The 21,499-nt window shown below is 43.4% G+C and overlaps 1 protein-coding gene across 2 annotated transcripts in view; it reads right to left on the bottom strand.

Annotated features, from left to right (window-relative positions):
* LOC147465861 (uncharacterized) overlaps positions 1-21,499 on the bottom strand; it is a 78,216-nt gene that overhangs the window by 15,392 nt on the left and 41,325 nt on the right. Inside the window, exons 2-8 of one of the 2 annotated variants that reach the window (XM_086522483.1) lie at positions 16,921-17,032; positions 14,207-14,295; positions 14,036-14,104; positions 13,760-13,889; positions 4,287-4,445; positions 3,703-4,054; positions 3,135-3,247 (exon numbers count right to left, since the gene is read on the bottom strand). In XM_086522483.1, coding sequence (XP_086378609.1) covers positions 3,135-3,247; positions 3,703-4,054; positions 4,287-4,445; positions 13,760-13,889; positions 14,036-14,104; positions 14,207-14,295; positions 16,921-17,032 — 1,024 coding nt within the window. Of the gene's footprint in view, positions 1-3,134; positions 3,248-3,702; positions 4,055-4,126; positions 4,263-4,286; positions 4,446-13,759; positions 13,890-14,035; positions 14,105-14,206; positions 14,296-16,920; positions 17,033-21,499 lie in introns of those variants that run through there. The other variant, XM_086522487.1, reaches the window with a different exon arrangement.

Here is a 21,499-nt window from a genome sequence, read left to right as displayed (position 1 = left end):
CCCCCCCCCCCCCCCCCCCCCCCCCCCCCCCCCCTGCTATTTCCTCCACAGAGACCTGGGGTCAGTACGCATCATCTTTGTACACATGTGTCTTTTTCACTGCTAAGATGGTAAAGAAAGCCATTGACAGGATGAAGACTGGGAGAGCATTTGATCATGAGGGCCTAGTAGCTGAGCATTTCATGCATGCCAAAGACCTACTAGCAGAGCTTCTAGCAGTTATGTTTAACCGTGCCATGTGTGAGGGCCTACTGGACACTTGGAGCCTATCTACAATCGTACCTATCTTAAAATCAGGAGACCCCATGGAGCCTGGGAATTATCGCACTATTATGATTGGGCACACACTGGCACGGTTGTATGCATCCATTCTTGAGCAACAGCTGAGTAGATGGGCAGAGAGGGAAGGAATACGTGCAACTGGGCAGGCAGGATTCAGGAGAGGCTTCTCTACTCTTGACCATATCCTAACACTCAGGGCCATCATCGAGGAAGGCAGATCTCATGGGAGACGGATCTATTGTAGCTTTGTGGACTTCCGCAAAGCTTTCGACACGGTACCCAGAGCTAGACTCATGCGCAGATTACAGGAAATGGGAGTACCCACAAAACTCATTTGGGGGATCATGGCATTGTAGAGATCAGTAGTAGGGCATGTACGCACCCCGGAGGGACTTTCTACACCGGTTCACTCCACTATTGGGGTGAAGCGGGGCTGCCCGCTCTCTCCCACTCTTTTCGGTATGTATGTGGATGAGATTTCTGACTACATTGACAGCAATGGGGATAAAGGTGCTCAGTTGGCAGGGACATGGATTCCACTTTTGTTATATGCTGATGACATAGTGTTGATCTCCGAATCCTCGAAGGGAATGCAACGTCAATTGGATGCTTTGCATACGTTTGCCCACGAAAGTGGTTTGTCTGTCAACTTGGGTAAAACCAAGGTTATGGTGTTTAATACCACCCCACAGTGGATCAGGAGGTCAGCACCCACACTCACATACGGCCAGGAGACTGTGGAGTACACAAACGCTTACACTTACATTGGAGTGGTTTTTAGCGGACCTACATTCTCACTTAGAAGAGCAGCAGAAACCAGACTTACTAGAGCCCACGCAGCATTGGGTAGATTGGAGAGGATGTGTTCGCAAGTTCAGTGTCAGGAGCCCCGGACGAAGCTCTGGCTCTTTGACACCTTGGTGGCTTCAGCATTGCTCTATGGAACCGAGATATGGGGACCTTCACTGGATCACCACGGGAGGACGGGTCGCTCAGACGGATGGGGGAACATGGAGAAACCTCTCGTCTCTATGATCTCGCGGCTCATTAGAGCCAAGGCATCAATACCACGGGCCATTATCCGAGCAGAGCTAGCGGCCCCCCCGCTTGTGGTGGAGGCGCTCACCAGATCAGTCTCCTTCATAAACCGCACATGGGCACTTCCTCGAGACAGATATGCTCGCATAGCACTTGAAGCCTCTCGACAGTTAGCCATACAAGGAGATACAACATGCTGGTATGGGGAGATGACATCATGGTTTCAGGCACATGGGTTCAGCATAGACCGGCTGCCACCATTCCATTACTCATTGGATGCACCATCTCTCACCCTTACACAGTCAGAGATCACCAAGCTCATACGCCAAACCCTGACCAAGATATGCTCGCATAGCACTTGAAGCCTCTCGACAGTTAGCCATACAAGGAGATACAACATGCTGGTATGGGGAGATGACATCATGGTTTCAGGCACATGGGTTCAGCATAGACCGGCTGCCACCATTCCATTACTCATTGGATGCACCATCTCTCACCCTTACACAGTCAGAGATCACCAAGCTCATACGCCAAGACCTGACCCAGCTAGACACCAGAAGGACATGGATACAACCAGCACAGGAATTGGGCACGAAGATGGCTTTTTACAAAGACCACCTTCTCCAGCTTACGGAAGATGGTTTTGTGGCGAGACCCAGATACATGGATACCCACTTGTCTCATGGGATACGATGTGCTATTGGCCAGTTACGCACATCTTCTCACCAGTTGCGGATTGAGACGGGGAGATACAGCGGAGTACCAGCAGAGGACAGGACATGCCCCTTGTGTGACATGGAACCTGAGACAGCTACACTATACATGTCGCTGCCCCGTCTACTACGAGATACGAGGCCGCTTCCATTGCTTGTTCAGAGAAGGTTTTGGACCACTCTCAAGAGTCATGGGATACGAAGATCAGAGATGTCTGGGTTTGTTCTTGCTCGAGCTGCGCAGACACAGAGATAGCCTGATGAATGGCGAGGCTAGCCAGTCTCAAAGACGGATCACAGACTTCTTCAGAGCAGACAGAGGACAGCCGCAGGAGCCACTCCCACAGCAGAGCTCCCCCTCGTCTCATACCAGAGGCACACTGATTGACAGAGCGATTGAACTGGGGAAATCCAGGCGCCCGCGACTGCGAAGAACTACACAGCATCGACGGAGGCTACGACAGAAAATTCAGAGCACGCCGGCCAGACATGCACGACGCCCGGTCAGACTACTAACCATGGAGGAAATTGATGAGATTTGCCAACGACCGATGCTAGATCTCTTGTGATTCAGCTATCCCAACAAGCCACCCATTTTTTGCTTGGTCTTTTGCTTGGTTCACATCGATCAACTTACGACCCCATAGTATATATCTTTGTTTTGTACTGTTGTTAGGTTATTTTGTTACTCTGACTTTGTATCAGATCCACCACTTTGTAACTTTCGGGTCTCATAGGTCATTATGGCCTTTTGAAGACGTTAATATAACATTTCATTTCATTTCCCTCTCTCTCTCTCTCTCTCTCTCTCTCTCTCTCTCTCTCTCTCTCTCTCTCTCTCTCTCTCTCTCTCTCTCTCTCTCTCTCTCTCTCTCTCTCTCTGTGTGTGTGTGTGTGTGTGTGTGTGTGTGTGTGTGTGTGTGTGTGTGTGCGCGCGCGCGCATGTTGCAATATGAAATCTACCCCTACCATGTTATAATTACATGCATATAAGGACATAACAGTCAGTCATGAAACCCATTAACAAATGGTAAAGATGATTATAATATGAGACGTACTGCATCTTCTAGAAATTTCGTGCCATAAGAGCTTCAAGTATACCTGAACAGATGTGCTAGTACAAACATTTCCACAGTGCGTCTCCCAAGCTCAGTAAGTCGCCTTTCATCCCGTTCCATAGTATCCTTGCCAAAATCATCTCCTGGGCCTCCATCCTGGAACATCGATATATATCCAGTAAAGCACTCCTCACATTTATGAGATGCAACTTGTTAAATAGGTAACTAGGTGTCTACAGCTTTTGTAAAAAAGGTATGATTTTGTGCTCAAACAGCCGTTCAACCAAGAAAGCAAGAGCAGAAGTCAAAGCTGAGCAAGCTATCATGGGCAGGTTAAGCAGGCACTTTATAGTAATGCTAATGAAGAAAGAGTATGAACTACGACACCTAAAACGCATGCAACGGAATAGTAAAGAACCTACTAGCCATAGTCTTGTGATGGAAGAGTGTGCATTTAAATCTTGCACTTCCAGTCGCTCCATTAAATGTAAGAAAACTAAAATCCAACATGCTTACAAGAAATTGCTTAAGGAAGTCCCAAAAGAAAGAAGCAAGCATATGATAAGCCTTTCTAAAGTGAGCCAACTTAATTCATTGAAGAGATTAGATACCTTGGTTCTATTCTGAGGTCCCTTTTCATCCTTGTAAGAGGGAAGAGACTCATGTGCAGCCCGGTCCAGCAGTGATAGAACATCACCAGCAAGAACAAAAAAGTCCTTATCGATCCAGACGACAGGGTTGCGAGCTTCCTCAATCTCAACCCCATTTATCTTTCCTTTCTTATTCTTACTGCGATAATCCAAAGCTTTGCAGCCACTGTAAAGAGCATCCATAACCAGAGTAGATGTGACCTCTTTCTCATTAAAAAATGCTTTCACAATTGCTTTCAAGATTATATCGGTCTTCTCTCTAGAAAGGCGCCTCCTGACATTCTCCTCTAGGGCTGCCCAAAAAGCTCGAAAGCTGCCAAACACAACATATGTCAAGAATTGCAGCATTGAATGAGCATAGACATGGTCCTGCAAAGGCACGTACTGGGTTGCATACAAAGATGGGACTTGAGCACCAGCGTTTTTTATCCTAAACATAGATTTACTCTTAAACACGTATAAAAAGTCAGTGCGAAAAATACAAGGAAACAGCCAGCCTGCCTGAACAAAGTGCTCTTGATTTATATTTGCGAAATGAATATTACCTAGGCCACCTCAAAGGATCACCCATAAGCTTTCCAATCTTTTCACGCTTTTCTTCCACAAAACGGCGACAGATCCCTTCCACATTCGTCATGTATACACGAACTAATTCTCTCCTATACTGACAATCCAAACACCTGAATGGACGATGAGGATTTTCTCTGCAGAAGAAAAGATACACCAAGAGTTTAACCATGAACACGTAACAAGCAAACAAAGTGAGAAAAAACTGAATAGTGGAGCAAATCCCAGACTACCACCACACAGCAAGACCCCAAGCTGCTAGACGAGATACAAAGCAAGTAGCCTGCCCATCTATTAGGAAAGGAACCCCCTCTGCACTACTCAGATTACTCGGAGAGTTGAAGAATATCAGTAGTCAAGTCACATGAGAGCCCATATGTCCAATCGAATCAGAGGCTATTGGGATAAACAGATGTATACAAGACCGTGTTCAAGATGTCCTTTGGGTTGTACACGTTTTTGGTGATGCCATTTGGGCTCACTAGCGCTCTTGCAACATTCAACAGGAAGATGGATAGGATCTTTCGAGAGCGTAGACAGTATGTGGGCACAATCTTTGACAAAGCATAGAGAGTATCTGACACGAGTGTTCGAAGCGCTAAGGGAACAGAGATTGGTGATTAACAGAAAAAAGGAGTTCTTTTTTGCCAAAGATACACTTATTGGGACACATTGTTTCGTCCAAGGGAGTTAGCATGGATCCAACAAAGATTGAGGTTATCCACAATTGGCCATGACATAAGAAGCTTTTTGCGCTTATGTTCTTACTATTAGCAATTCATCATATACTTTGCGGAGATATCTTCCCCGTTCCATGGCCTTACTCAAAAAGGGGTACCATTCACTTGGGGACCTTCATAGATTACGACATTTGAGCGGCTCAAGCAGAAGTTGACTACGAGTCCAGTGTGTAATTGAGATTTACTCCAATGCTTGCAGGAGCAGTCTGGGTGCGGTCTTGATGCAAGGGGGCCATGCAGTAGCTTATGAGAGTTAGATGCTTTCAAATGCCAAAAGGGTGGCACAAATGTATAAGACGAAATGCTTAGCAATTATACGTGCTTTGAGTCACTGAGAGCATTACTTGCTCGGCGCAGGCTTTTCAATTTACATGGATCATCAAAGTTTGAAGTATTTCTTGTCCTGGACGAAGTTGTCGGAGAAATAGATGAGATGGGCCACCATCCTTTCTCAATATCAATTTCAAATGGTGTACCTGAAGAATATGGTTGCAAATGCTTTGTCTCGCAAGTTATAGATATTTGCAGAAAAGAGGAGAATGATACCCGATGGGGTCCCAACCAACCCTCTCAAGGGTTAGTTGGGACAACGTTGCCAGTGTGGTATTTGCTTTTAATTGAGTATATGGAATGTACACACATGCAATACCTCAATGCAGACTATACTAACTCGAATGGGGTATGTCGGTGCGGTAACTCTTCAAAATGAAGCACCTCCGGGGCAGATTTGATGCATCTTTGGATCCGTCTTGATGAGGGGTTGTTGATGGTCACCAAGGGGTAGATTTGGGTCTGATTGGCGTGCCCGATGTGAAAGGAATCAAGGGCTGAACACTGGCTGCAAAAACACAGCCGATCTGTCACGTAAAGCAAGGTTGAGCACGCAGATGAGGATGGAGCCGACGATGGACAGCAATGGGAGCATTAAATGCGGTGAGGGAATGGCCGAGAAGAGGTTCAATGGGATGCCGAAGGTCCGGGCTGCAGTACGGAAGATAGCGTCTGCAAATCCACGCAATCTCCGGCGAGGAAGAGGCGTTAAAACTGAAAACGCTGGCTGATTTGCTGCTGTAGAAATGCTGGGGCTGATCTGCGATGCTAGGGCTGAAAACTGAAAATGTTGGGCTGCTATGGCTGATCCGGTGTGGATGCTTGTGAAGAAGGTCCAAAACGCTAAGGGGCTGATCTGCAAAAACGCTGGGCTGATCTCTCGTGCTGGCTCATCTAATGGAGAACGCTATGCTCACGCTCCTTATATAGTGTAGGAATATTGTTTAGGTACCTGTTAAGACTTAGGTGGGGCAAACCTGAAAGACAAAGTTATATAAATAAGACATTTGAAATGATTAATAAACTTGTCCAGGCCAAGTTTCTGGGTGAAACCGTCATACCTCTGCCCACCTGAGAATTCGACTGAAGTGGGGAATGGCTCCTTGGATTCCTCTCACTAAAACTACATGCACGTCATGCCAGATGCCCACTGTAGTGTAACATCATCTGTCAAAACCCTTGTACAAACCATTTACGCAAGACGATTCCAAAACTCAAAAACCTAATCTAATGGACTTGTCCAGACATTAAGTTCTCCGAACAAGCTCACAACATTGCCGGTACTGAAGTCTAATCCTCCTCGGATTCTAGGCACTCCTATCTAGGGATAGGTGCAAAATTAGCTCTGGAAGTCCGTGAAGCATGTCCACGTGGCACACAAAGCCATATGTGTACCTACTAGCAAGGTGGGCACTTCACCTTCCAAGTCGGTAGACCTCACCAGGAAATGAGCCCTGTTATTCAAAGACACTAAGAAAAGAAGGTTGGGCATGTTCCCCATTTCCAAAGAAAGTGGCCCTTCACACTATCTGTCGCAAATGACTACCACTATGCATTGTGTATCTCTGATAGTTTACCCAAAAAGGGTCAGCCAATACAATTCACAACCTTGCTGTTGAAGGAGTACGAGCAGAAGTGCGACGCGAGAGAGAGTGCGAGAAGAAGAGCACGACGATATGGTGAACTCGCTCTACTGCAATGTGTAGAGCATAGTGAGTTCTTATTAGGTTTTTACAAAAGAATATGTGTACATACCTGGCGGCCCGCCCACTGACCTCGGCAACCACATTGGGCTTTATACCCCAACAACCTCCCACTTAAAGTCCAATGTGGTACTTTAAGTGTGAGAGAAGCTACTATACAAGCTAATATACAAGAGATGTAGAGAAGTGATGTACTACCCTACACCTAACTGCTTGCGAAAATGCGCAAAGCTCTCTGAGGGAAGTCCTTTTGTAAGTAGATCAGCAGGATTTTCTGTGGTGTGAACTTTGACAAGCTAAAGTTGCTTATCCTCGAGCATTTCCCTGATGAAATGATACTTCACATCCACATGCTTTGTCTTTGAGTGCTAAACTGGGTTGCGAGCCAATTGTATAGCACTTTGACTATCACAATATAACACAGGCATCTCTTCTTTGATTCCCAAATCTGTTACTAGTCGATTAAGCCAAATTGATTCTTTGCATGCCTCTGATGCTGCAACATATTCAGCCTCTGTAGTAGACTGAGTAACACAATCTTGTAATCTAGAACGCCATGATACTGCTCCACCAGCCAATGTAAAGAGACCTTCGGTTGTCTAAGTCACCTGCATAATTCGAGTCTGTAAAACCCTTTACACTTAGCTCCTGACTCCCATAGCATATACGCATACTCTTTGTAGCTTTCAGGTATCTCAATATTCCTTTCACTGCCTCCCAATGTTTCTTGCCTAGGTTTGACATGTATCGACTTACTACTCCCACTGCAAATGCAATGTCTGGGCGAGTAGCAATCATTGCATACATCAAACTACCCACTGCAGACGCATATGGAATCTTATCCATTTCAGCCTGTTCTTCCTCAGACACAAGACAATCTTGTTTGCTAAGTTTCACATATGGTGGCAATGGAACACTCAGTGCCTTTCCCTTCTCCATATTGAAACGTTGCAAAACCTTGTCAATATACTCTGTTTGAGATAACCAAATCAACTTCTTTGATCTGTCTCTCTCAATGCGCATACCAAGTATATGACTTGCCTTACCCATGTCTTTCATGTCAAACGATTTTGCCATCTTTGACTTCAAAGCTGAAATTTCTTCCAAGTGCTTGCCAGCAATCAACATGTCATCCACATACAAAATAAGGATCACCCAACTACCATCCTTAGCCTTCTTTGTATATAGACAGTGATCGAACTCACTACGTTTGTAGCCTTGAGAAAGCATAAACTTGTGGAATTTATGGTACCATGCCCTCGGTGATTGTTTTAAGCCATAAAGACTCTTTAACAACTGGCATACCCAATCTTCCTTGCCTTTCTCAACAAACCCTTCTGGCTGCTGCATGTAAATTTCCACATCTAAATCACCATGCAAGAACCTTGTCCTGACATCCATTTGGTGCAACACCAAATCTAATATGGCAACCAATGCAAGAAAGCATCTCAATGTAGTCATCTTGACCACTGGAGAGAAGACTTCATCAAAGTCAATGCCTTGTTCTTGCTTAAAGCCCTTGGCAACAAGCCTTGCTTTGTACTTTGGCTGACTATCATGAGCGGTGATCTTATACTTGTAAACCCATTTACAGGGTAGAGCCTTTTTGCCCCGTGGTAATTTAACTAGCTTCCATGTCTGGTTTTTATGCAAAGCTGTCATCTCTGACTGCATGGCCAATTGCCAATTCCCGGAGTCCTTCATTTGCACTGCTTCCTTGTAACATGAAGGCTCATTGCAATCAGTCAACATGACATAGTTCATAGATGGAACAAACCTATCAGGAGGTCGCGTGACACGTCCAGATCTACGCACAATAGGTGGCTCAGGCTCAGCCACAACCTGTGGTTCCACTCTATCCTGTCCTTCTCCTCTTGAGCCCCGACATTTTTGTCTTGCACGTGCAGGTCCATCTTCTTGGAAGACAACTCTTCTAATCTCCTCAACCCTCTCTGGTTTAGAATGATATTTGGATTCATTAAAGTGAACATCATTGCTGCGGACAACCTTTCTGGATTCGGGATCCCAAAGTCTGTACCCCATCTCACCAGAATTACCATAGCCTAGAAAGATGCACTTTCTACTCTTTGGCTCAAGTTTGTTCCTAAATTCCTTTGGAACGTGAGTATATGCCTCACAGCAAAAGACTCTGAGATGCTTGTATGAGGACATTTTGCCTGACCATACCATCTCTGGCACTGAATCCTTCTGCAAAACCTTGCTAGGAGATCTATTTACAAGATGAACAGCTGTTGATACAGCTTCAGCCCAAAACCCATTTGGCAACTGTGCATTAGACAACATACTTCTGACCTTCTCTTGTATGGTCCTATTCATCCTCTCAGCAACACCATTTTGAGGAGGATTGTAAGGAGCAGTAAGTTCACGTTTTATACCTTTTGACTCACAAAAGTCCTTAAAGGCCTTTGAAACATACTCTCCACCATTGTCAGTGCGTAAGCATTTAAGCTTCTTGCCACTCTGATTCTCCACAAGTGTCACAAACGTTTTGAAAACACTAAACGCTTCATCCTTGTGCTTGAGAAAGTAAACCCATACTTTCCTCGAGTAATCATCTATAAATGTCATAAAGTAAGAAGCTCCCCCTAGAGATAGGTTAGGCATAGGTCCACACAAATCACTATGAACAAATGCCAACTGTGTATCTCTTCTACTGCTTCTATGCTTATGTGGCTGCTGTGTTTGCTTACCATATAGACAATGTTCACAGAATTCAAAATCATTAAATGAAAAGCCAGGCAAATAACCAGAACGAGACAAGATTTCCATTCCCTTCTTGGACATATGTCCTAACCGGCTATGCCACAAAGAAACGTTCGGCTGCTTGGTTACATTGATTACATTTTTAGAGACATTTGATACATAAATCATGTAAAGTCCTCCAGACTTTACTCCGTGTGCTACTGTCATAGAACCCTTGGATATCTTCCACATGTTCTGTCCAAAAGTGGTGACGTAGTCAGCATCATCAAGTAAACCTGTGCTGATCAAGCTCTTTGTAATTGCGAGAACGTGTCTCACATTCTTCAGCGTGAAAGAAGAGCCATTCTGAAACTTCAATTGAACATCTCCAACACCTAAGATCTCACATGTCTGCCCATTGCCTAGCTGAACATGATCTTTAGTGGTCACATAAGAGGTAAACCACTTCTTGTTTGGAGACACATGAAGTGATGCCCCTGAGTCTATAATCCAGTCACTCAGTGCATTTCCATCAGATGCTGTAAGAAGAGCTGAGTCCATTGTATTCTTCAAGAAGTAGATGTCTCCTGACACTAGACTGTCATCCTCTGCAACAATGTTTGTCACATTTATTTCTTGGATCTTCATTGAGGACTTGTTCTTCTCACCATGGTCTTCAGCTTTCTCTTTGCCTTTTTCTGCTTTCCATTCTCTGCAGTCTCTTTTCATGTGACCCTTCTTGCCACAATGGTGGCATTCTATGTCACTCTTGCCTTTAGCACTGCGGGACTTGCTACGAGACTGATTCCTCTTTCCACCTTTGTACTTTTCTTTGGTCCTTCCCCTGACAACTAAGGCTGTTCCTTTGCCTTTGTCCATTGTCTTTCTATTGGTTTCTTCAGTAAGCAGACTTCCTTCTACACCTGCTATGTTTAAACCATCTGGAGGTGCAGAATTACTCAAAGCTGTGCGAAAAGTGTCCCAACTTTCCGGCAATGTGATCAACAGGAACATAGCTCTAACAGGTTCATCAAACTTGACACCTTGAGCTGACAACTGACTATAGATTGTGTTGAATTCATTCAGATGATTGGACATAGGTATCCCTTCTTTCATCTTCAAGTCAACAAGCTTCTTAAGCCAGTATACCTGTGAAGCTGCACTCTGCTTCTCATAAAGATCACTCACCTTTAACCATGCTTCATAAGCCGACATCTCGTCTGCTACATTGAAGTAAACGCTTTCTGCCAAAGTCAGCATAATGGTAGAAAGTGCCAATTCATCCATTTCGCTCCATTCATCTTCGTCCATATCTTCTGGTTTATCCCCTTGAGCTTTATAGGTTTTATCTGCTTCTTTTGTACCAACACGTGCCAAATCTGCTTCTTCCACAATGGGAAATTGGTTCCATCCAGCTTCTTGATATTGTAAAGAGCAGTGTCTTGTGATCCAGCCATAGCTACGCTTCACAATAGTTTACTTTCCTCGGAAAAATTCGGCAGAGTTTCCCCTTGTAAACTGACCTCTGAACCAATATCAACCTGTCAAATGAACCAAGAAAGCTTCAGATTCTGCATAAATTTCGGCAGAGTCTCCTTTGTAAAATGGCTCTGGTGTACTCAAAAACAGACCAAAAACAGCTCAAAAACACTGTCTCTCTGACACTGTAAGATGTGGGTAAACCTGTCCTGCACCTGTACTGTCTCTGACTGTCCTGTCACTGTCCTGTAAGCATAGACTGCGACAATGCCTCAACGGCAGTAAAGCAAAGACGCAATCCCAACTGTCTAACTCACAGTCAATACATCCTAGCTGCCTATCTAAGGATGCTCGAGGGATCGCTCCAAGACCTGTATCACCGAAAGGATCTCAACATTCGAGAATCCCCCAGCTCAATAAAACCTCACTCGACCCTCAACAAAGGCTGCAGTAAATATGACAGTACATAGACTTTCCACAAAGTCATACATCCACAAATTTCCCACTGTATGCTGTAACCGTTGCGGCGATTGTTTGCTGCGTGACTCACAGCCAGCAAACCCTCAACAGACATACATCATCTCTGACAATACATCCCATGTGGAAGTACCTGCAATGTCAGGATGAAATCTGGAATATCAAGCAGCAAACACAAGCTACCTGATGAACTAGTGGATGTCGCCTACAGTCTGTGTGTAGATACGCCCGTGTCGTATGTGACACGCCTCCAAGAACTGTGAGCCGTCCTTCGATGTGTAGACAGCCACAAATCAACACTTTGGGAGTGTCGATATCCTCAGCACCTGCAATCGTAGGCCGAAAACCCCAAATTTGCAGAGTCGGATCTGCACCCGTCGAGACCACGTAGTCGAAAATGGCCTGCGCAGACCTTTGTCGAAGCCGAACGGTGACCGAGATGACCTCAGAATGAAATTCTGACAACACCAAGCCCTACGGGTAAGCCCACGAGATTTGGGGCCGTGTCTTCGCCTGTCGAATTTCACTCCAATCTGAGCTGGTGACTCTAACCTCCTGCAGTGCTGCCCCGAGCCTCGATCTGAGCTCTGATACCAGTTGAAGTAGTACAAGCGGAAGTGCGACGCGAGAGAGAGTGCGAGAAGAAGAGCACGACGATATGGTGAACTCGCTCTACTGTAATGTGTAGAGCATAGTGAGTTCTTATTAGGTTTTTACAAAAGAATATGTGTACATACCTAGCGGCCCCCCCACTGACCTGGGCGACCACATTGGGCTTTATACCCCAACAGCTGTCAGTACCATCATTGCAACAATTTTCAGCATCTGGTTGCACTTGTGCGTCTTTCATATCATGCCTATCCGTGCTCTTATTCTCTGCATCCCCTCAAGGTGCGGTCATCACGTCATTTGAAGCAGCCCTTCTATTTATTTATATCTACCCTCTGTTTAAATACTTTGCTGTTGTTTATCAATACTGTTGTTGAGTGGAAAGTGTCCATGGTCATGTAGTGTCTCGTAAAAATAGAGAGAGACATGAGACTTGATAGCGGATATTTTCATGAACAACAAGAAAAGAAATACTAGGGCTTGTCTTGCAAAAGAAAATTATCATTAAAAGTACAACAGATGAACACATTAACGCCCATCTTTCAAGTGAATCCTAATTGAGTTTCATATACTCACTTTGCTTATCAAATCTGGATTGTTTCCAAGTGACAAATTCTGCTTTTACTCTAGGAGGGTCCTTTCAAAACTGAGTTTGTTTGGGGGTAAAATCTTGGCATTTTTGGAGTTGTTCTTTCTTGGTGCCATTCTGTGGCCCAAAAACCACCATTTCTTATCGCTACACCCGCGGTTTTCCAGATTTCAACTAGAACTCTCAGGCCCTGATTTTTTAAGAAGAGAAAGAGACTCTTTCAACAATAAGCTCGAAACAGCGAAGGTAGTGTCCCACTCCATTCCTCATCTTTGATGCCACACACCAACACCTATGATACACCTCTTGTATAATTCTCTCCTTTCAGTCAGAAGGATCAATAAAGATCGTGAAGACCAGTTCTAGCATTCTTCAGTAAACGAGATCACAACCAACTCCATTTAGTCAACACCATGAGGATCTTCGCATTCTTCTGAGAGACTCACCAAGTCTTTGCATACTTCTGAGAACCTCATCAAAATAAATACCTACATCTAGATCAATCCAGGAAGGCCACATCTAAATACAATATCATAAAAACAGTGAGGTCCACAACAAGTAAGTGGCAGTACAGTTGATGCATTCACTGAACACAAATACATAGTGTCACATATACAGTGTAGAGCAGGTCCAGAGACGTATGTCCGACTGCTCAGTGAAAAACCGTCAAAACAGGTCCTGGACGTGTGCCCAACCGTTAAGCCGGGTATGAGTAGAATGGGATAGCCATTCAGCATGAAACCATTCAAAGAAATTGTTTCCCAAAGACCATGTATAGTTTAAAAACATACTCAAAAACTGACAAGTCAAAGAAGACAAACCTGATCACTTGCACTTGAGCTTTGATAACAAGTGTATCCGCAACCGTAAAACCATCTAGCACTTTCGAGAGCTCCATGAACTTCTTCCATCCCCAATCATGTTCTTTCTTACAGAAGCGGTGTAGGGTATCTACAAAAAGTAATCCGATTATAAGTAACTGCACAAAAAAATCTCACTGAGAAAATTAAGGCAAAGCAGGGTGATCATTGTATCCTTCAATTGGCTTCACTCAGTGAGAGTGTCTGCAAAAAAAGCAAAGTAGATGCAACAAGTACCTGAATATTTAGACTTTTTGGGATCTTTATTGACAACAGCAATCGTGAATTGTACAAAATGACTCCAACCTACAAAATAAACCTCAACCAACCTTGTGTGAATTTTTATTTGATTAGTTTGTGCCAAACAGGTGAAAAATGTGTCAAAACAATTAAAATTTTGAAACATACCAGGTAATAGCTTATCGTAGTCAGCAACACAAAGAAACAAAGACAAGTGGTTGCAGACATCACAACCTTGTGGATACACAAGAATGTACCTGCACGAAGAGTTGCACACTCAACATGGTGTAACCTCTTTAAAGTCCCATGCAGTAGAAGAAACCCTTCCCAATCGATAACAGTGGTGTGTTCACTCCACAAGAAAAGATAAAGGATTTAACACTTCCAACATCCACCTCCAGAGTCAATAACAGACAACATATGCATGTGCTTTACAGACTATTCAAAACTGTGGTTATGATGCAGAAATTTTGACCCATGTTTTCTAATTACTTAGGGCACATTTGACCTCCAAAATAGTCTCTAGCAAATCAGCTTCATAGTTTTGAAGCACATCAAGCTGCAACAATCCGGAAGAAGCAACTTACTCTTAAAACATCATATCCTACCAACAACAAGATCAAGTTGGGACCCACTAACAGTCTGGCTAATACACAAGCCTGAAGTATAGAATTGCATCACTATATAAGCTGCATCACACTCTTTTAGTGAAAAATATACATACATTTTTTCTTCCAACAACAGTAAGATTTCACAATCTTCTCAAGTACTGTCCTATACAGCACATGCACATAATTCCAACAACCCAACATACATCCAATACATATGCACGTATACATAAAATAACATGCCAAGATGAATCCAGAAACTTGTCCATATTCACCTTGTAGATTAAGAGCAAGTTTAAGAACAGTACAAGCTGTCGGGCCGAGAAATCTTGCACGAAAAGAAGAGTTACTTTAGCTGGGCAGGCGCCAGGCCTCTGGCTACATAAATTTGTGAGACAATCTACGCAGTTCACAGAATTAAACTTTAATTGAAACCTAAATTAACCCTGCAATTGAATACACAAAAACCTGGTACACTGTCTCTGTACATCTTCACTTCAATTTCACAAAGATATGATACACTGAACTCAGACTGCAGATGCAAGCTCAAAATATTTTTCTTCCCGACCCATCGACTTGTGACCCTTGACTCTGACCCTAGGCTTCTATATATACACACAGTTACAAAAGCTAAAGCTTTTGATTTTGATTACAAATACTACTTTTTCCCGAAGCTAAAAACAACTAAAAACTAGTTTAGAAGGTTTTGCTTTTGCTTTATGCAATTCCACGTGGGAGATCCCCCCTAGTGATGTGGCAGCCTGTGATGGACGTGCGCCAAATATCATGCTAACGGTGCCAAAAAGCAGTGCCCCATCTTCATGATGCTTTTGCATTTCACCACCGGCGTCATTCAACCACCGCAGTAGCCGCCGCAATCCCCAAAAGCCTTGACGGCATCTCTCCATCGCTCCTTCGCTGCCTCTTTGCTTTTTATGCATATTTCACACCCACTTACTTGCCTTATTAAAGTTAAGCGCCCACTTATGTCCAAAGTTGGGCACCCTAAATGTCCATAATGCCAAAATAGCCCAAACCCTTTCTAATTCCTGAAGTTCGGAATGCCCAAAACATTAATATTGCCCAAATCCCATGTGGGGATACCCAACGGCCATGTTGTCCAAAGGCCCCAATGTGCTCACAGCCTTTGAAATGCCAAAAGGCCCAAAAGGAATGTCCATAGCACAAAGTGCCCACAAGAATTGTAATGCCCACACACTTTTCTCTTGTAAAATCCAAGCCTGACTTTTTCCTTTTCAATCTCCTCTCAACTGAATGTCTCGAATTTCTACCAGTTCAAGGCTAACCTGAGACACACCTTTTGAAACAGTAAGCCAATGTTGATAATTTCTTGTTCTTGACTAACTTCTTCCAAATCGGTTGAACCGCGCTAAACCCTGGTTCATCCAACTTTTTTTCTGGTGGAGCGCTCACACACATCTATTTGCAAGTTTGTGAGCATAGCACATAAATGCATATAACACATGCATACATAGAAGAATTTAGAAACTGCCCAGATTCACGTTTCGGACGACGGAACTATATAAATTTGTGACAGTCATCCACAAGTAGTAGGACTCTTTAACCTTCAGCTTTGTGATGCATATTACATAATATGCCTATATACTGTAACATGCAGCACTGAAAGTTGAGACTTGACTAACAACATAACTATTAAAGTGAGCAACAAAATTAGCACCACTGGATGAAAGCACTAATTACATCTTCCTGATTACATCATAAAGAGTCCAGATTCACCTTCAAAGGAGACTCATGGTAGTCATCCACAAGACAATAATACCATCAGCTCCATCGCCAATGCATTGACAAAATAGTGGGTAGGGAACTAGGTGTCAATAGATTCTCCAGCAAGCGCGCACCCACACACATGCCCATGAGCATTTATTACTACACTGGTTGCAACTGGGATAAATACTTTTCTAAAAGCACTACTTGATTTTCAAAGTCCAGTGCAGCACATTTATTAAATACAACCCCCATGGGACAAGACACAGCACTGCAGCAAAATATAGCATATAACTCGCGAAATAGGAAGCTCGTTAACAAACCCTAAGACACGCTCAGTAAGATGTAGACAAGGGTAAAGGGACGGAGAAACTTAGCTAAAACTCTTTTAGCCCAAAGCACTTCAGAACTCCCTATGAACAATCTTTTAATCCCATACCCATGCTTAGGCTTTTCTTCTCACAGTTCACCATGAACATTATAATTCGATCTGATGAAATGCATAGAGACAAGGTATTTAAGTGATACCATTTGTAACCACCAACTTCAAACATGTTGCTCCGAAGCTCCCTTTTGCTAATTTGTGAAAAATTTTCAATCTTCCAAGTGAATTTCCCATACAAATCAGATGGCCTTGTTCCTAGCATACATAGACAAAATAAAGAAAAAATATAAGACTAAGAACAAACAACATGGCCTTGCATCCAACAATCGCAAATTATGCAGAAAAGGCACTCACTACAGGGACAATCATATGATCCAAAAAAAAAGTTCATTTGTGTCCATAATCATTTTAGGGAAGACCAAGATGCAGTCGTGTAATAACCTTAATAGGAGCGATGTGAGTGTCACGACCTCCCAATCTTTGCTTCGACATAGAAAAAGTTCACCCTTGAATTTTCATTCATTTGTTGATTCAAATGATGTGAGTTTACAGTATGTATCTTTGAAAAAAATTAATCGCGTTTGACATGCTTGCGTGAGTTATTACTTTATGTTATACATTTAAAACTCTTGAACGCATTAAGAATTCTTTGCAGAAAAATACAATGCATATATAATACACGTTTATATGCACCAGTGCCCCAATTTCGGTCTCTGAATTATATGCATTTTTTACCATTGTGACATACTTTAAGACGACTGAATTCTTTCTTCCTCAAAAGGTGACAACACCAAAGAAAGCTGTTTCCCGAGAAACCTTTCCTCCCTCTTTCTCAACAGAAAATGTGTGAGCTTCCCTCCCCAAAAGAATGGCAAGGACTCCACCCAAACCCTTCCAGATTATGACATGCTATAGGAAGTGTGTGAATCCTTCTTGCCAAATCATGTGGCAAGGCCGCCCCTACCCCTTCTTGCCAAATCACGTGGCAAGCCCCTTACCCCAACAAAGCTGATGTACAAAGAACCTTTTATCCCCATCTCCCTTTTTCCTCACCCATTCCTTGATTGGGCCAACCTCCAATAATATATATACCTTCATAGGATGAAAAAACTCTGAACTTACCTACTGTAAGAGGGTTTTTCTTTGCTCAAATGTAATAGAACACTTGCACAAAACACACACAAACCTACAGTAAAAGAAATGAAAAATCGAAGCACTTCAAAATGACTTAATAAAAAGAGATGGGCGAAATACAATTTTTAGGTATGACAATACTATCAAAGAACCGAAGCATATCGCAATTTTAGTACTCAAAAAGGATGAACATCATATAGAAGCCAGACTAGAGACAGATGACAGGAGGAGAAAAGAGGGAGAGGGAATCCAAACCCCATTGGGACCAGAAGATGTGCCGGTTCCCCCTTGAGGATTATCTTTATTGACGAGGAAAACAATAGCAAAAGAACATGAACCAAAAGATGGCGCTCACCATTCACGATTTGTTCTTATCCTTGTCGTAATGGCACTTGGGAGATTCTTCTCCCTAAACTGAATCTCGAGAATCGAAGCTCTCAACTCCAAAGAGTGTAGCTCTCACCTGTAGGGTGTAGCAAAGCTTTCTCGAATTCTACTGCTGAACACAGCCGAAGCCTACCTCCTGCTAGATCTGCAAGGTTTGGGACTTCTTCTGCAAAGTGTCTATGCTGAAAACTGAAAACGCTGATCTTCTTGTTGGTCTTGTCACGAAGATCTGCAAAAAAGCTGAGGTGCCAGGCTGGTGCAAAAACGCTAGGGTGGAAAATGGTTCTTGCTGAGGAAAACTCCTAACACTAGGGCTGATCTGCTGTCGCTGTGGAATCTGCTAACGTTGGGGCTGATCTGCTGTGTCTTGTGATCGCCGAGGTTGACTTGCCATGCAAAAACGCCAAGGTTGTCCTGTGGATGCAAAACGTTAGCCTTGCTGCTATGTTGCAGAAACGCTAGGCCTGGCTGGGGGGTCCTGCTGAGAAGGTGCCTATTGAACCGAAGCTCCTGCTGCCTCTTCTTTCAGAAAGTGCTAGCGCTAGGTTTCTATATATACTTGCTTAATGAATTTGCCCTACCCAATTTCCAACAAAAGTCACTTAAAAAATAATAAGTGAAAAATATCAAAAATAGGGAAAATAGGTCTATGCACTGTAAAAATGCTACTGATGGGTTATGACTGTATCTGATGGTCATGTTGTGTGCAACCAGAGGATATGCATCTACTCTTAAGTGTTTGGACCTGCACGGTCTGTGAACAGACTCACAAAAGTGCCACATCACTTCCTATTCTAAATTGACTGAATTGATTGAACCCATACCATGAAGTAGCTTGTCCACGTGCACATAGGGTTAGATGTGTCACATGACAAAGCCCTTCGTGAAAACAGCTCCTGAAGCGTCACAGGGGTCAGAAAAGGCCACCATAGATAAGGATTCAGCCAGGACTTCAGGAGCGCAGGCAAAATAAAACAGAAAAGGAAGCCTTTTATGCGCAAATCGCTCGGGGAAAAGAAGGTCCTAATGGCTGGAAACAAATGCTTTATATGCAAGCAGCCTGGTCACTTTGCTACCAAATGTCCACAAAGGAAAAGACTAGCTAACTCAGATGATAAAGAGGACCAGAAAGGCAAGAAGCCTAAACCCACGGCAGGTTTGGTGCAAGATATGGTGGGTAATAGGCCCAGTGCAGATGCCAGTGAGTTATACAGAGCATGGGGTAAAGTTAGAGATCAGACGGTGCTCATCTTCTTTGATCCAGTTGCCAAAGCAAACTTTATCTCAGCAGAGTTAGCTATGAAGCTGGGCATCAGAGCTGAAGAGATGTGGTACACAGCAGAGGCAAGGTTGGCATGTCCTGGCCATTCAGAGAGTGTTACTCCCATTATTGGAAAGCTGCGTCTGCATATTCAGTCATATGTAGACACAGAAGAATTTTCTATCATGCCATTGGAAGGGTGAGATGCGCTACTTGGAATTCCATGGATGTTCACAGTACATGGCGTGCTGGATGCCTTCAGCAAGACGATCACCCTTCAACATAGGGGCAAAACTCATGTTTTGGATGTAAAGCTCAAAGGGGAGTCTGCCCCTATTGTGTCTACTTCTCCTATCACTTCTATAATAAAGAATCATCTTTCTGTGTACTTGATTTTTGCACGTGATGTCTCAGATAATTGTCAGTCAAATTTATTTGTGTTAGATAAAGAAAGGTCAGCAATTTTGCGAGAGTTTAGTGATTGTTTCTCTCATTCATTACCGTCGCAATTGCCGCCAGAGAGACTCGAGGACCATCGGATAGATTTGGTGCCACCAAATAGACCTCCCTACACGGTTAGTAAGGCGCAACAGAAAGAGATTATGGACCAAGTTGAGGAGTTATTAGAGAAGGGGCTGATTCAGCCTAGTTCTTCACCCTTTTGCTCCCCAGTGCTCCTAGTGCAGAAAAAGGATGGCTCATGGCGCATGTGTATTAATTATTGTGCATTGAATAAGAATACCATCAAGAATAAGTTTCCTATTCCTAGAATTGATGATATTCTTGATCGTTTAGAGGGTGCTGCAATTTTCAGCATGATAGACCTTAAGAGTGGGTACCATCAGATTCGTATAAGGCCAGAGGATGTGCATAAGACTGTGTTTAGAACGACATTTGGTCTTTATGAGTTTCTAGTGATGCCATTTGGGCTAACAAATGCTCTTGCGACGTTCAGCAGAATGATGGACCGGATTTTCCACTCGCATCAACAGTTTGTTGAGACGTTCTTCGATGACAAGATAGAGGACCATAGGCGTCACTTGACCATTGTGTTCGAAGAGCTGCACAGTCACACTCTACTTGTCAATCCTAACAAAAGTGAATCTTCTTGGAAGAGATCCACTTTCTTGGCCACAGTCTCAAAGGATGGTGTTAGAATGGATCCCGCAAAGGTCGAAGCTATCAAAACATGGCCAGACTCGAAGACTGCGCATGATGTCAGAAGCTTCTTGGGATTGTGTTCCTACTATAGAAGGTTTATCAGGAATTTTGCAGAGATAGCATCACCTCTTCACGCTTTGCAAAAGAAAGAGGTCACTTTCAGATGGAACTAAAAAGAGATTTCAGCTTTTAGTCTCTTAAAGGAAAAGTTGACTTCAGATCCAGTAATTGTTTTGCTTGATCTCATGAAGTCATTTGTGGTCCGGTGTGACACGTGTGGCAGTAGCATCGAAGCAGTGCTAATGCAAGATGGACGGGTAGTAGCTTATGAAAGCCGAATTTTGCAAGGGCCAGAGAGGACTATGCAAGTCTATGAGAAACAGCTCTTGCCCATGATTCACACACTTTCTAGCTGGAAGCACTACCTCTTAGGTGCTAATTTTGTTGTCCAGACAGACCATCAGACCTTGTGATACTTCTTGACACAATCGAAGTTATCCGAAAAAGCATATGCGATGGGCAAACATTCTTTCTATGTTCCACTTCCAGATTATGCATGTGGAAGGCAAGAAGAATGTTGTGGCTGATGCGTTATCAAGGAAGCCACAAATTTATGTTGTGTCAATTCCTTATCATCATGAGTTAGATGACATGAAGGAACAATATGCTACTGATGAAGATTTTGCAAGGATCTTTGAACAGTTGCAAGAGGGGCAACATCATGAGCACTACCTCCTCAGAGATGGTTTTATGATGATGCATGACAGACTTTGTGTCAC

The sequence above is a fragment of the Adiantum capillus-veneris genome, chromosome 1, assembly GCF_014529385.1.
Source record: "Adiantum capillus-veneris isolate H3 chromosome 1, ASM1452938v2, whole genome shotgun sequence".
Taxonomy (NCBI): domain Eukaryota; kingdom Viridiplantae; phylum Streptophyta; class Polypodiopsida; order Polypodiales; family Pteridaceae; genus Adiantum; species Adiantum capillus-veneris.
This window is presented reverse-complemented; position numbering and strand designations above follow the sequence as displayed.